The 16,834-nt window shown below is 42.6% G+C and overlaps 1 protein-coding gene and 1 pseudogene across 1 annotated transcript; one reads left to right on the forward strand and one right to left on the reverse strand.

The window, feature by feature from the left end:
• Positions 1–5,604: 5,604 nt before the first annotated feature.
• Positions 5,605–6,531, forward strand: LOC121489697 (taste receptor type 2 member 41-like). Its single transcript, XM_041752978.1, has one exon. It carries the CDS (start codon positions 5,605–5,607, stop codon positions 6,529–6,531), a length of 927 nt encoding a protein of 308 aa, XP_041608912.1.
• Positions 6,532–14,895: 8,364 nt separating this feature from the next.
• On the reverse strand, positions 14,896–15,495 carry LOC121488762 (annotated as a pseudogene).
• Positions 15,496–16,834: the final 1,339 nt, after the last annotated feature.

Below are 16,834 nucleotides of genomic sequence, written 5' to 3' on the forward strand. Positions count from 1 at the left end.
ACCTGGGCGTGGAACTTCTGGATCATATGGTAACTGTGTGTAACCCTGGAAGGAGCTGCACCCAAGCAATTTTCCAAAGCAGTAGCACCATTTTTTTGCAATCCCAGCAGCAGTACATGAATGGTTCAGTTTCTCTCTATCCTTTCGAGTACTTGTCCTTTTGGTTTTAGCCACACTAATGGATGTGAGGTGGTATGTCATTGCTTTAATTTGCATTTTTATAGTAGTAATAATGTGGAACATCGCTTGTGTGCTTATTGGCCATCTTTGGAGAAATGTCTAGTCAAATCCTTTGCCCATTTTATTATTTATTTATTTTTCCTTTGCCCATTTTATTTTTACTTTTATTTTTTACTTTTAAAAAGATTTTATTAATTTATGAGAGAGAGAGAGAGAGTGAGGCAGAGGCAGAAGCAGGCTCTATGCAGGGAGCCCGACATGGGACCCTATCCCAGTTCTCCAGGATCACACCCTAGGCTGAAGGTAGCACTAAACCGCTGAGCCACCAGGCTGCCTCCTTTGCCCATTTTAAATTGGATTATATCTTTTTATCGTTGAGTTATAAGTGTTCTTTGTATATTCTGGATGCAAATTCCTTATCAGATATTTGATTTGCAGATGTTTTCTTCCATTCTGTGTGTTTTTTTTTTTTTAATTTGTTGATGGTATCCTTGGAAGCTCAAAAGTTTTTAACTTTTATTTATTACACTTTCCCTATGTCTTCTTTAGTCATTTGTGCTTTCGATGTCCTAAGAAGGCTTTTTACTCTTGGTCATGAAGAGTAAAAGTCAAGAAGATTTACTCTTATGTTTTCCTCTAAGAGTTTTATAGTTTTAGCTCTCTCTTATATTTGGTCATGAAGATTTACTCTTAGGTTTTCCTCTAAGAGTTTTATAGTTTTAGCTCTTATATTTGGTCCTATGATCCACTTCGAATTCATTTTTGTGCATGGTGTCCAATTTTTTCTTTTTTTATGTGGATTTCTAGTGTCTCAGCACCATTTTTGATGCTCACTAAGTTTTTATGAATCTCAAAAATTAACATATATAAAGCACTTAGAAATACCTGGGGATGCATAGAGCAGCACTGAGTAAATATTAGTTATTATTTTATCATTTATTGTATGGAACTGTCATATGTCTACTTATCCTTCTGCCTCAGAAGACTATCTCTTTATCTTCATGCCTATGTGCCTGGCCTAGTTCCTGACAGACAGTACCTGCTGAATGGATTTCGTTGAATGGATGAATAATATATAGAGTTTCTCTGCTGAGACAGTCAGAGGGTAAAGCACAGTTTCAACACTGATGTTCTACTGGGCTTGGCTTGGGTCCCTACCAGAGGGCTTCTTAAAGTTAGAGCACATTGACAGTACCTGCCTTAGGGCATCTCTCCAGAACACACAGAATGCAAACTCTGGGTACATCACCCTGCAGAACTAGAATCTTTTCAGCATAGTATTCATTCCTGTGTGACCCTCCTCACCATTTGCTTCTTTCTCCTCTTGTTCCTGAGCATGCACATAGGGAATGGAATCCCTCCTGAATATCAGAGTCAGCCAAATCTCTTCTAGCTGTATCCTTTGCCTTTCAACCCCTCAAAGCTGAAGGTACAAGGCTCACTCCCAGCATCTTCCCACATACACTTTTCCCACATGATCTCATCTAATGTAATGACTCTAAATACCAAGTAAGTGTTGATGACTCGCAAACCTGTTACTCCAGCCTTGCTGAGGTCCAGACTTACATTTTAATTGTCGTCTTCATGTCTCATTTTGGATATCTAACAGGTGTCTCAAACTTAATACGGCCAAAACCGAGTTCCTTCCACAAACATATTCCTCGTCTCAGTAGATGGCTCCATACATTTTCCTAGTGACTACAGTTAAAATTTTGAGATCCATCCTTGATTCCTCTCTCTCTTTTTTTTTTTAAGATTTTAAATTTATTTATTTGAGAGAGAGAGAGAGTGAGAGAGAGAGCAAGCACATGGTGGAGAGAAGGGTAGAGGAAGAGGAGCAGAGGGAGAGGGAGAAGGAGACTCCTTGCCGAGTAAGGAGCCCTATGCAGGGTTGGGTCCCAGGATCCTGGGATCATGACCTGAGTTGAAATCAGACTCTTTTTTTTTTCTTTCTTTAATATTTTATTTATTTACGAGAGAGAGAGAGAAGCAGGCTACATGCAGGGAGCCCGACGTGGGACTCGATCCTGGGTCTCCAGGATCATGCCCTGGACTGAAGGTGGTGCTAAACCGCTGAGCCACCTGGGCTGCCCTGAAGTCAGACTCTTAATTGACTGAGCCACTCAGGCACCGCCTTGATTCCTCTTTATCTCTCATTCCCATATCAGGCAAACCCTACTGAATCTGCTTTCAAAATATGCCAGCATGTTATCACTGCTCACCACCTCCAGTGCTTCTGCTTGAGAACAAGCTCGCGTCTGCCCATGAGTGGTCGGATGCAGTAACCGCTCACTGCTCTCTATCCTTATCTTCCCCTATTCCATTCTCTAAGTCATAACCAAGAGGATCTGTTTAAAAACATAGATTAGATCATGCTACTCTGTTGTTTTAAACTCTCTATTGGCTTTCTATTATGTTAGGATAACATCCAAATTTCTTACCATGACCAACATGACTTTCTTGATCTTGCCCTTTAAGTAAAAGTTGAAATTTCTACCAGGTGCAAAGATTTAATGATAGGAGATTTCAAAGCAAGCTGCCAGTTCACAATATTCAGGTTTTCAAAGAAAATGGGCATAAACCTGTTCCATAACTGCTGAAACCCTTTGATAAAATGAAAGGGTTAGACAGTAGAAGAGAGAGGATTTTGTGAAGAATAAGTATTTAGAAAAGCTATGTAATGAAACCCAGTCTGTCAAGGAGGTCTTACTTCAAAGCTGGTGGTGCTCCAGAGCTTTCCTGGGGCCACTTGCAAAGCTTATTGTCTTAATGCTTCAGTTGGGAGGTTTGTAGGCTAAGGTTTTGCTCCTCCTTGGGGGGTTAAGATAATGAGAGACAGACTAGCTAACTTTTGGGGCAGAGCCAGAAGCATGTGGCCACATTAGGACTGTGGGGGCATGGTGAGGGCACCAGCTGCAGGCCCCAAGGGAGAGAGCATGTGTGTACAGGTGTCTTGAGATTTGACCAATAGGGCTGCCTGGTGGAGTGAGGAAATGCCAGCAGTAATAATTTGGAGGCAAATGTCTAGGGGCTGAGGATGGAGTCTCAAGAGATCACCCAAAATAGAAACGCTCTCTCCCCATCAAAGGGAATTGCAGAAGAGAGAGCCCAGTGAGAATCTTCCAGAGCTCCGAAGTTTCCTCATGAAGAGGCATCATCATCATCATCATCATCATCATCATCATCATCATCATCATCTGCCAGGCCTGGAAAGTACAAGGCTTTGGTGCTAGTCTAAGTGAGACACTTCCTGTCCCTTTTCCAGTCTCTACCTGCATTAACCAATCTCTGAGGGGTATCTTGTTATTTTGTGTTCATATATTGGACAGAAATGCCCAGTTTCTGTTTTGGGGTCTTTCTGTGGATTAAAGTGATTCTGAGACAACTAGTTTGATAAGTGTGAATAGTCATGTGGCCTGCTGGAGTCCTTATTCTCTGGCAGGAGATGGCTCCCTCACTTGGTAAAATTAGAAGAAATAGTGGACGAGAATGCATGAAATTATGACTTGATAACACTATGAGTTCAGCCAATCATACATGGCGAAGGCTCTGCTTGCTCTGGCCCCTTAGCCCACGTCACCCCCGAGAACGCCTTCCCAAGCCTACAGGTCTGAAGGAGCAATTTTTCCCTTTCCAGGCAGTCTCTGACAATCTTACTCTTCTGTTTTCTTCACAGCACTGATTACTACGTGCAAGCGTCTTGTTCTTGTGGGTTCTTATTGTCAGTTACCTTCCATTGGGCTACAGGTTCCATAGACGGAGGAATCCCACCTCTTTGGTTCACTGCTCTATCCCCGGTGACTAGACTAGGTACTCTGTGTACATAAGTGCTCAGTAAATATTTGCTGAGTGAATGCATAAAAACTGCACGAGCAATATAGATCTGAGAGTAGGGGAATTGCATATTCACCAACTTCGGTGAGATCTCTCTTTCTATTGTGGATTAGTCATTTTCATATAATTCTACATGTACGCTGTGGTAGTGACAACTTTTACATTATTTGTATAACTGTTTCTCTTTCATCACAAGGTCACGATCCAAAAGGATACACTTACATTAAAAAAACGTTTCAAATAAATGTGGAGAAAGGACAGATTTGAGGTATTAAAGAGAAAATATTTGACTATGAATCAACTTGACTATATTTTCATTCAAGAAAATATTTTTGCTTTTTATTTTTTTAAAGATTTAATTTATTTATGAGAGACACAGAGAGAGAGAGGCAGAGACACAGGAGGAGGGAGAAGCAGGCTCCAAGCAGGGAGCCCGATGTGGGACTTGATCTCAGAACCCAGGGATCATGCCCTGGGCTGAAGGCAGACGCTCAACCACTGAGCCACCCAGGCATCCCTATTTTTGCTTTCTAATATGGTCTCACAGGGATCTCTTTTTAATGCTGGTGTTGGAGGACAGGATAGCACATGCACCTTGTAAGCTATGGTATTTCAGTGTGACAGATAGACGCTAAGATGGTTTCCCATGACCTCCACCTTTGGTGTCTGCACCTTTTTGTAACCCCCACCCTTTGAGTGTCCCTGTAGACTGTGACTTGCTTCTATCCAACAGAATATGGCAAAAGTGATAGGTTGTTACTCCTGGGACTGTTCTATGCCATTCAAGACTCCATCTTGCTAGCTAGCTTGGCCTAGACACTATCTTTGCTGGCTTGGTGAAGTAAGGCACCATGTTGAAACGGTCCACTTGGCACAGACTGCCGGTGGCCACCGGGATCCGAGGGAGCCTTCAACCATCACGCAGTAAGAGGCAGATGGCCCTCATTCCCACCACCACATGGAAATGGGTTCTCTCACTGGAACATAAAACCAATTTAAACCATTATCAGCCACTTATACCTCAGAGTCCAGGAAGGATTTAAGAAGAGATTTGGTAGAAATATGGACCAAGGCTCTGACCTTGGTCCTATGACTGCTCGTAGGTGAGGGTGGATGCGTAACAGGGAAACTCAGCTGGAGACAGACTCGTCTCCATCGTTTAGGTCTTGGCCATATGAGTGTCTCTGTATACTTGTCGCCTATATAATTAATGTCTTACGAGTGATGTGATGGGGGCAGATATGTTTATAGGGCTTGAGAGGGAATAAGAAGGCTGGAACTCAGTCAGAGACATGGAAAAACCCTCTACATTGATGCTAACGATGGTAGCATGCAGGCAAAAGCGGAACAGGCAAATCAGGGGCAGTCGGTGTGCCTCGTGGTAACCGAACCCGTGGGGAATTTGCATCCTCACTGAACTGAGCCCAAGCATCTGCCTTCTAAGTGGGCTCTGGTTCAGATGTAGAGGAAGACATCGGTCTTCTCACATCCCCAGGGAAAGATCCAAAGGGGGACTGTGGGTGGGGGGTCGGGAGGAGGCCAGGGGCCAAGACAAAGGCTCAGAGTGGTGGGGGGAGCGGACAGGCCAAAATGCAGCCCGCCGTCTCCGCCTTCTTCATGCTGCTCTTTGTCCTGCTGTGTGTCCTGGGGATCCTGGCCAACGGCTTCATCGTGCTGGTGCTGAGCAGAGAGAGGATGCGGCGGGGGAGGCTGCTCCCCTCCGACGTGATCCTCCTTAGCCTGGGCGCCTCCCGCTTCTGCCTGCAGTGCGTTGGGATGATGAACAACTTTTACTACTACCTCCACCTGGAGGAGTACAGCACGGGCCCGGCTCGGCAATTCTTTGGCCTCCACTGGGACTTCCTGAACTCGGCCACCTTCTGGTTCGGCTCTTGGCTCAGCGTCCTCTTCTGCATGAAGATCGCCAGCTTCACCCACCCCACCTTCCTCTGGCTGAGGTGGCGGCTCCCAGGCTCGGTGCCCTGGCTCCTCGGGGCTTCCCTCCTGATCTCCTTCCTCGTCACCCTGCTCTTCTTTTGGGGAAACCATGCCGTGTATCAAGGATTCCTAATCAGAAAATACCCCGGGAACATGACCTTCCAGCAGTGGAGCAGGAGGCTGGAAATTCACTATTTCTTGCCCCTGAAGTTCATCACCTTGTCAGTGCCTTGCTCCGTCTTCCTGGTGTCCATCGCACTGTTGATTAATTCCCTGAGGCGACACAGAGGGAGGATGCGGCGCAGCGGCCACGGCCTGCAGGACCCCAGCAGCCAGGCTCACACCAGGGCTCTGAAGTCCCTCGTCTCCTTCCTCATTCTGTATGCTCTGTCCTTTGCGTCCCTGGTCATCGATGCTGCGGGTTTCTTCTGCTCGCAGAGTGACTGGTACTGGCCCTGGCAGATTTTAATCTACCTGTGCACCTCTGTCCATCCCTATATCCTCATCCTCAGTAACCTCCGGCTCCGAGGGGGGTGCAGGCAGCTACTTCTGTTGGTCAGGGGCTCCCAGATGGCCTAGGTGGCACGGTCCCATCCGGACCCCCAGAGGGGATTCGGGGACGATGACAGAGCCAGTGCCCACGGACGCAGAAATAGCTTCATGGGCAGAGAGATACCCATTGGATTCGACTCTGGGCTCCCCGCCTTGGGGAGTGGAGGGGGAGTCAAATCTGGGGATGCTCTGAGTGAGACTCCTTCCTTGGGACACTGGTAAATGGGGCCCCCTGGGGCTCAGAGAGCCAGTATTGTCCAGAAACTCAGAATGTAAAATTTTGTCTACTCGCCGTTTTGTATCCCCTCCATTCCACGGCAGCTTTAAGTTAAAAAAGTTTTGGGGCGGCCCGGGTGGCTCAGCGGTTTAGCACCGCCTTGGGCCCAGGGCGTGATCCTGGAGACTGGGGATGGAGTCCCCACGTCGGGCTCCCTGCATGGAGCCTGCTTCTCCCTCTGCCTGTGTCTCTGCCTCTCTCTCTGTCTCTCTCTCTGGGTCTCTCATGAATGGATAAATAAAATCTTAAAAAAAAAACAAAGTTAAAAAAGTCTTGATTAGGGGCGCCTGGTTGGCTCAGTCAGTTAAGTGTCTGCCTTTGACCCAGGTCATGATCCTGAGTCCCATGATGAAGCCCCGAGTCGGGCTCCCTGCTCAGCAGGGGGAACCTCCTTCTCCCTCTCCCTCCGCAGCTCCCCTGGCTTGTGTTCTCTCTCTTACTCTCTCTCTCTCTCTCTCTCTCAAATCAATAAATAAAATCTTTAAAACAAAAATTCTTGATTAACGGTACATGTGATCTCAACAGCCTCCCAGGGAATGAAGAGAAAATGTGCTTATGGCTGAGCTAGGGTGTGGATGGGGAAGGAGCATCCCTCCTGAGGATAATGTGATGGTTGCCATGGGAGCCCCAGAGGACAGTAGTTGTGGCCCACAGTGGTCAGGGCTGTGATGTCTAGAGGAGCCCTCCCTTCCGTGGAGATTCTTTCGTTCTCGCCACCCTTGTAGAATTTGATTTTAATTTTGTGAAAACCGCTGGAAGGTTTCTCGACACCAACCCATCTCTTTTTTCATGATTCTTTCCATTGTTCTGCATTCGGTTTTCGCCCCTCTGAGATCTAAGTGGCAGCCAGACTTTTTCCATGTTTATTCTTCCTTTAGAATCTCACATTGCGATTTTCCCCATTTCCAAATTGTCTCTGGAACTCTTTTTGTTTCTCCTCAAGCAAAAGTCACAAAGTCCCATGTCGATTGAATAAGCATGTACTTTTAGTTCTGAAAAACGAAAACTCAAGAGTTTCACTTAGTTTGTGTCCCAAAACTGTTTAACCTCCTTTTGTTTTAGGAATCACCCCATTAAATCTTATGTTTAAATATTGTTTTCAAATAGTTTGCTCCAATTACTATACAAACATTTCTAGAAGTAATTTCGGGAAAAAAAATTCTATTTAGAGTTGGGTGCCTCTAAGGCAGGCTTAAGAATTTTTGCTCAAAGACACCAGTGTGCAAATTTCTGAGTCTTAACTCCCAACTGGATTCCTGGCAGGGACAAATTTTAATGTTCTCTGAGAGTGAAAACAAGTTGTATATGCTGCCGAGCAGAAGTACACTCATGGACTAAAATCTTTGTGCAGATGCAGATTATTCTATATTTTTACTCTAAACATGTATTTTTAATAGGTAATATATTTGTATGGTTAAAAATTCAAAATGTACTGAAGAGTGTATGTTAAAAAAATCTCTCTCCTACCTTTCCCCTCTGAGGCATTCTTAATAGTTTTATGTCTGTCCTCGAGATATTTCATTCTATAGCAGAAAGCCACTAATATCAAACTACCAAACCAGTCAACCAGCTTACTTATGTATTCCATACTAGTAACTAACTAACTAACTAACTAACTAACTAACTAACTAACTAGCTTATTAACTATGTTCTCCTAGTCTCCTTGTACACAGATGGCTGCACAGTATGCATGCAGCTCTGCTCCTTGCTCTTTCTACTTAATAATTATCTTGGAGATCTTCACATTGTGGGAACACGTAGCATTTCCTCACTTTGGGGTTTACCGTTTTTTTGTTTTTGTTTTGACATAGATGCACCACAATGTCTTTAAATGGTCACTAGTTTGTGGTCATTTAAGTTGCTTCCTGTCTTTCTCTATTATGACAATGTTGCAATGTTGAATGAATCTCCTACATAAGTAATCTTGCACATGTGCCAATTAACTGTAGGATAAATTCCATGAAATGGGATTACTGGGTCAAGTGGCATGTGCATTTCTAATTTTGACAGATTCCTCTATAGGTTTGGATCAATTTACTTCCCCATCAGCAATTTATGAGTGCACTTATTTTCACACTTCCTTTTTTGCCGATCTGTTAGGTAAAAAAATGGCCTATTAGTAGAGTTGTCATTTGTGTGATTCCAATTTTGAGTAAGGCTTATTATTTTATGTTTAGAGTCATTTGTGTGTTTATTTTCTGTAAACAGTCTATATCTTCGCTTAATTTTAGATTTGAATTTTTGCTTTTTTGTCTTATTGGCTTACAGGAGCTCTTTATATTTTAGAGAAATCAACTCTTTGTTGTTGTTGTTTTTTAAGATTTTATTTATTCATGAGAGACACAAAGAGGACAAGAGGCAGAGACCCAGGCAGAGGGAGAAGCAGGCTCCACACAGGGAGCCTGATGTGGGACTCGATCCCAGGTCTTCAGGATCAGGCCCTGGGCTGAAGGCAGGCGCTAAACTGCTGAGCCACCCGGGCTGCCAGAGCTCTTTGTTTTTGATACAAGAGGCAAAACACTCCCCCACCCTCAATGGCTTTCATTTTAATTTTTCTTGATACCAATATCAATTTTAAAACTTTTTTTATTTTGAGATTTTATTTATTCATTTATTTCTTTGAGAGAGAGAGAGAGAGAGAGAGAGAGAGAGAGCGCACAGGTGGGGGGAAGGGCAGAGGGAGAAGCAGACTGTGTGCCGAGCAGGGAGCCTGATGTCAGGCTGAGATCATGACCTGAGCTGAAGGTACATGCTTAACTGATAGGCCCACCCAGGTACCCCAAAACCTTTTTGTTTTGAAGCAATTATAGACTCCCAGGAAGTTGTGAGAATAGTACAGAGCCCTAGGTCCCCTTCACCCGGCTTCCTTCAGTGGTGGCATCTTGCATTGCCATAGTATGATCTGGACACTGGGTCGATACAGCAATGCACTGACACAGGTGCATTGCTGCTAAGAAGAGTGTATGCAGTTTTCCCTCTTCTTTCATTTATTTTTTATTTTTTATTTTTTTTATTCTTTTTTTCCCCTCTTCTTTCAAACCTGCATTCGTGTGTATATGTGATTTGATGCAATTCTATCCCATGTGCAGATTCATTTAGCCATAATCGAGGAACAGAACTGTTCTATCATCCCAAAAGAAGTCCTTCACATTACCCTTTTGCATTGTATCTGCCTCCCACCTTACCCTCCGCGTGTTTTTGCATTTTACTTTTATAATATATTTTTTGCCATGCAGATTTTTTTTGTTTTTTGCTGTACTTATTTATTGCTGTATTTATTTAAAACAATAATGACTGCTTGGATTTTGTCTCATAGTTTAAAGGCATTCCTCACTTTGATATCATAAAAAAAACCTGCCTTTTAGTTTCTTCCAGCATTTTTATGCTTTCATTTTTATATTTAAATACTTGGTCTTTGTGGAATGTATTCTGGTATAAGATATCCTATGTGGATGAATTCTATTTTTTTTCCAAATGATTAGCTTGTTGCTTTAACACTTCTTTTTTTTTTTTTTTTTTGCTTTAACACTTTTTATTATATATATATTTTTTCTCTGCTTATTTAAAAGCTTCTTTTTATCATTACCAAATCCCTATGCGTATTGGCTTATTTTTACACTTTCTCTTCTGTTTTACTATCTTGCTATAATCATGTGTGCCACCACCACAGCATTTTGACTATTTTAGGTTTATGATATTTGAATGACTAGTAAACTAGTCTTCATTAATCTTCTTTTCTAATTTTCATGGCCATTATTTTAAAAATAATAGTATCTGGTCCCAAACAAAAATTTCTTTTTAGGAAAATTAAGTTGGATACTGCTATATGTATAATTCAGCATAAGGAAACATACAGATCTGTGATGTTGAGCCTTTCTGTTCAAGAATATGGTATGCTTCTCCGTTTATTTAAGATTTCATTACTTTCAGTAGTGTTTTAATGTTTTAAAATACAGATTTTTTTACATGATGTAATGTGAATGCCTATGTATAATTGACCCTTTATGCCTTAGTTTCCTGGCATATTGCCTGAGGTGATAACAAGTAATTGCAAAGATTGAAGTAGGTAATGTATTTGCGTGACACATTAGTGTTCATTGTAACTGGTTAATAATTATTATAGTATTGCATAGCTAATATTTAAAAAATTATTATTATTATTTTCTGTATCTGCATCAGTATGAAAAAAGTAGAGAAACTCGAGTATGGCAAGGACCTTTCTAGTCACCAGGAAAGACTAGTGTTTTTTTTTTTTTCTTTCTTTGACATCTCTTGTTTTTTTCCCATTCTTTCAATTTTTTTCAACTGTTAAATCAGGCCAATAGGCTTGGTATGAGTGAGATAAATTAAAAACCACTTGTGGTGGGTAAGAAATCATTGAGAAAGGATTTTGATGCTGAAGGGGGCCACTGGAGGCTCACTAAGGGGCTGTGACTCTCAGAGATTAGTTTACTTATGCAACTTTTTATTTTAGTTTTTATTTAAATTCCAGTTAGTTAACATACAGTGTAATATTAGTTTTGGGTGTACGATATAGTGATTCCACACTTTCATACATTACCTGGTGCTCATCACAGCAAATATCCTCCTTGATGCCCATTACCTCTTTCTCCCATCCCCCACCCACCTCTGGTGGACCATCAGTTTGTTCTCTGTAATTAAGATTCTATTTCTTAGTTTGTCTCTTCCCTCACCCTTTGTTCATTAAAAAAAAAAAAAAAAAAAGTTATTTTTCAAACTCCAATGCAGGGCTTGAACTCATGACCCTGAGATCGAGACCTGAGCTGAAATCAAGAGTTGGATGCTTAACTGACTGAACCACCCATGGGCCCCTGTTCATTTGTTTTGTTTCTTAAATTCCACATAGTGAAATCATATGGTATTTGTCTTTCTCTGAGTGACTTATTTTGCTTAGCACTTAAGTAGCTTTTGACATCAGCTAAGGGAGACAAAAAAAGAGACAAGAGTTTTGTTTTATTTTTTTGTTGTTGTTGAAGACATAAAGGGGAATGTAGTTATCTAGCTGTTATCTTTAAACTTTGTTCCGTGTTATGATTTATAATGTTGCCAAATTGAGCTGTTCTAATGAGAAAAGAAGTGAAAAGACTAAGAAAAATAAATGGGAGATTAAATCAATGGGAAATCAGATTGATTGGTGGACTTTGGACCATGTGCTAGGCTTCCACAGGGCTCTTCTGGTAGCATTTCCTATTGATCCAGCTCTGTGGTGTCGGGAAGGCTTAGCTGAAACCCCTGTCTTATCGACCTGTGGCAAATATCACAGCTCACTGCTAAAGGTTTCATAAAAGAAATTTTGTAAGATTTAAAAACATAATCCAAAGCAATACATAAGTCAGGATATGTTAACCTTTTAGAGGGCCGCAGATTGTTTGAGAACGTATTTGATTAGCAGATATTTTTGGGGTGCCTACCTATAGACAGTGCCCCATGCTGAGGATAAAGCAGTGAGCATTACAGACGTCATTTCTACTGCCATGGTGTTTACAGTCTTGCAGGAGCCGGGGGCAAACCGTCTAGTCATGCAAATGAGCATATCGTTACAAATTTCTCAGGAGGTGATAACATTGTGGATGAGCTGACGTTTAAACACACAATTCCAGGTGCTTGTAGGCCTGAAAACCTATCAGTAAGCTCCAGGCTGAGAACCCTGGTCCCTAGTGGTATCTTGGTTGTGTGATTATATGAAGCAAAGAGTGCTGTAGGGGGCAGATTTTTGTTCTAGATAAAAGAGGCTGCATTTGTGCTCTGCTGGCAAAGCAAGGAGTTCTTGCCATCAGGATCCTCTGCCATGGAAAATCCCAGATCTGTTCAGAATGGTCACAGAACGATGGCCCCTCATGCTCATTTATTTACTCCCTCCTTTATCTTCTGAGTGGCTCTAGAAATCCTCTCCTAATATAGTTCCCACTGTGGACTTGAGTTTTTCTCTCCTAGGCTTCATGCATTGGTTTATTCCCCATGGGGAGGAAAAAAAGTATGAAGGCTGTGCCAGCCTAATGCCTTTGTTGAGACTCAGACCCATTTTGTGAATCAGTATTAAAAAAGCAGACTCCAGGGCAGCCCTGGTGGTGCAGCGGTTTGGCGTCGCCTGCAGCCTGGGGAGTGATCCTGGAGACCCGGGATCGAGTCCCGCATCGGGCTCCCTGCATGGAGCCTGCTTCTCCCTCTGCCTGTGTCTCTGCCTCTTTTTCTATGAATAAATAAATAAAATCTTAAAAAAAATAAAAATAAATAAAAAAGCAGACTCCAAATCCCTCCTTAACCAGGATGGGACCTGTCTAACCAGAGGATTGCCTCCTGAGATATGGCATGAGATCAGAAACAACAAGGTTGTTATCAGAGGTGACGCTTACAAAAACGCTAGGTAAACTGTTTATTTTTACTCAGTCTTCAGAGTGTTACTCAGATGGAATGGTTATCTTTTCATTAAAAAAAAAAAAAGAGGAAAGTAGAAGGCACTTTACAGTTATACCCTCTGTTCAATCTCTATTTCAAGATCCGTTCACTTTTACTTTTAACATTTCCTTATGTTTTAAATAATTTCTGGTCTACATTCTTCCCAACTCTTGGTTTTTGAAACCTCATCTACCCACTCTACGAAGTCCACCCTAATTAGAGGAAGTTGAATGATAAATAGTTGTTTCACTTAACTCCCTCTAGTTAAGCATGAAATAGAGTTTGTTGGACTAAAAGAAGAAAAAGTCTGTGCTATTGGTTTTTGCCTCAGTTGGTCCAACAGGCCTGGGGCAGAGGAAGAGGACAGCTTCTGCACACCTATCAGGTGTGTTAGTCCCTAAATCAAAAACTCTGCTGTCTTGCCAGGGCCTCTAAAGTAAATTCCTTGACTGAGTCTTCACAGCCCTACCAAGCCCATCCCCTCTTTGCAGCCTTATTTCCGCCTCATAAGTCCTCAGAATGAAGTCTTGGCTCTAACCAAACTGGTTTGCTCACTCTTTCCCAGACAGAACTCCGTTTTTTCTACCTCCTCACTTCATTTGTGTCGTTACCCCCCCGACAGGAATGAACACGTCTCTCTTGACTCCCTCAACTGTCCAAATTTGCCCATTTTCTATGGTCCAGTTTAATTTTTTCCTCCCCTTTAATACTTTTGCAAACCATCCAGATTTTTCTCCTTCATGGGAGAATTTTATGAGTTCTGTGGGGTTTTTAATCTCTATCTTGTATTTGGTAATTAATCAAATATTCCCTTACTGTATTTTTTGCATTGTAGGATTATGTTGCAGTTTTTCTTTCTTTCTTTCTTTCTTTCTTTTTTTCTTTTTCTTTCTTTCTTTCTTTTTTCTTTCTTTCTTCTTTCTTTTTTTCTTTCTTTCTTTCTTTCTTTCTTTCTTTCTTTCTTTCTTTCTTTCTTTTTCTTTCCTCCTCCTCCTCCTCCTCCTCCTCCTCCTTCTTCTTCTTCTTCTTCTTCTTCTTCTTCTTCTCCTTCTTCTTCTTCTTCTTCTTCTTTCTTTTTCCCACTTATCTCTTATCTTTCTAGTTTCCAGGTTGTGGGAAGGATCTCCCAGACTTTGTATGTCTCTTGCAGCACCGGGTGTGGTGTATGGCACACAAATGTATTTACTGATTGATATTTCTTTCTGAGATCTGAATGGTGTTCCAGGTCCTTATTGCTCCCAGCACTTGGGAGGAGGATGTCGGGATGATAACTGTGGTGAGCAAGGGCTTCAGGCAGGGCAAGGAAGAGGTGTTCATTAAATGTGGTATTTGGTGATTGACTGCAGAGGCCAAGTTGACACTTAGGGCAGCGGTGAATGTGGTTGTGAGGATTATGCTAACGCTCACCCAGTCAACAAGTGTTTGACATTTCTGATTAATTTAAACTGTTTTTGAATCTTGAGGAGCCTGGGCCAGAGCTACAAAGAAGATTTCAGAACTTAAGTCATTATCTATATATGTCTTCAAAAACAAAGAGTGCATTTTTCACACATGGACACATACATACCACACAATGTGCACAGTTGCACTAATACTTAATCCTTAGTATTAAGTCCTAAGAAAGACTTAGTACAAGCTTCACTGTCCTTAGGAAGCAGCCTTCTCTTTATACTTCTGAGTTTGTCTGTAGTTCTCTATTAACACAACTGGGTTCCTAGCCAGCATTCAGCTCTGTGCACCAGTAGCACCACTACCCTGGAGCCCACCATTACAACATGGTGTGTGTGACATCCACACAGGCCATGTGGTTCAGCACACATGCCCACAGGTGGGCAGGTGCATGATGACCAGTGTCTACACCACAAAATTCACTAGGCTTATAAGCCAAGAGACTGCTGTCACATAATGCAAGGGGTCACAGGCAGTCATGTAGCGGTCACAGGCCATAGGAGCCAGTAGCAGGATCTTGGTATCCCTCAGGGCCAGTGAGAAGAAGAGCTGGATCCTACATCAGATGAAGAAGATGGTCTTCTTCTCCAGGAGAAAGTGTACCAGCATCTGAGGAACCCCCTAGAAGTGTATCAGAACATCCAACACCAAGAGGTTGCAGAGGAAGAAGTACATGGGCAGGTGCAGTAGTGCATCCAGTCCGGTCAGGAGGATGATGAGCCTGTTGCCCAGCAGGATCAGCAGGTAGGCGGCCCCAAATAGGACAAAGAATCCAGCCTGGGCCTGCCTGTCATGGAGAGCCCCAGGAGGACAAACTCACTTTCCCAGGTCAGGTTATCACTCTTCATGCAGCAGGTGGGCTAGGCTGTTGGCAGGAGGAGGTAGCTTAGAGAGGCCAGAATCAATCAGAATTCATAGTCTGGGCCTAAACAAAGGACCTTAAGCAGGACTGCAAGAATTTCTATGTTTTTTTTTTTCCCATTAGACTCTGAGCTTCTTGAAATCAGGGACCTTTTGCGATTTTTCTTTTCTTTTTTTTTCAGAGGGAGACACAGAGAGAGCGCCTGTGGCTTGGGGGGAAAGGGAGAGAGAGACTCTTAAGCAGGCTCCACGCTCAGTGTGGAGTCGCTCCCGGGGCTTGATCTCATGACGCTGAGATCATGACTTGAGACTTAATCAAGAGTTGGATGCTCACATGACTGACCCACCCAGGTGCCCATGTGATTTTTCTTTTTATTCAAAGATTTCTAAGAATTGTTTCACAATAAAATTTTTTGAGTACACAAATTTTAAAAAAAAGTTTAAAGTAGTGGCTTTGAGGATTATTCTCTGATCCTAAGATGTAGGACTTGTGTTCTGGACTTCCTCCTTGTCACTGCTACTCACGCTGGAGCTCGTGGTTCTTCCTGTCTCTCCCATAAGCCAGGCTGGGTCAGTGACTGAGAAAATCGCTCACTTGGTTCTCAGTGTGCTGATTAATCAGGCGTATTCTTGGGTTGATAAGATCAGGGCCTCATTGTAGAGCATTATATTAACTATAATTATGTCCCAACCTCTTATGATTATGCTATTTCCTTGGTGAAATGCTGACATTTATTTGAATGGCAAAGTAAGTGATTTATAAAAGATGAATGCATACATCACGTAGTTGCAGTGATAGCATTTGGAACCTTATGGTGCCCACAGATGAAGTCAGTAAGGGAGTGCCTCTGAAACCCTTTGAGCTTTGTCATGTGTAAATCCTTCTGTCATAGCAGAGACAGGTTTGCCCTTGGAACACCTCCCTGTTTACTTTGCTGGTCTTTAGCCTCTATCAAAGGAAAACATGTCATATTTTCCCGTCATAAAATTGAGCAATTTTATAGTGTTTATTTGTCTGTTGATAGCAACTCCCCCCTAGCTGCATTGCCGTACTCACATTATGTGTCTTTGCAACTTGTGGGGAGGAGATAGTGCTTTTGGCTAGTTTAGGAATAAGGAGAGACCACAGGGATGTGGAGAAGAGTCCGACTGCTGGAAAAGTCATTCTGGATGCCCACTGGGGAAGCTTGATATGGAAGGAAAAAGTCTAGATAGTAGGATTTGCCTATGAAAATCCCACATGACCCATGGTGGACACCAGAGCAGTGCCTGCTACAGTAGCTACACAGAAGAATCACGTGGCACACCCTGAAGACTCCAGAAGCC

The sequence above is a fragment of the Vulpes lagopus genome, chromosome 4, assembly GCF_018345385.1.
Source record: "Vulpes lagopus strain Blue_001 chromosome 4, ASM1834538v1, whole genome shotgun sequence".
In the NCBI taxonomy this organism is placed as follows: Eukaryota; Metazoa; Chordata; class Mammalia; order Carnivora; family Canidae; genus Vulpes; species Vulpes lagopus.

Excerpts from the sequence above, each read along its gene's own strand:
- LOC121489697 (XM_041752978.1), top strand. The coding sequence starts at position 5,605 with ATGCAGCCCGCCGTCTCCGCCTTCTTCATGCTGCTCTTTGTCCTGCTG.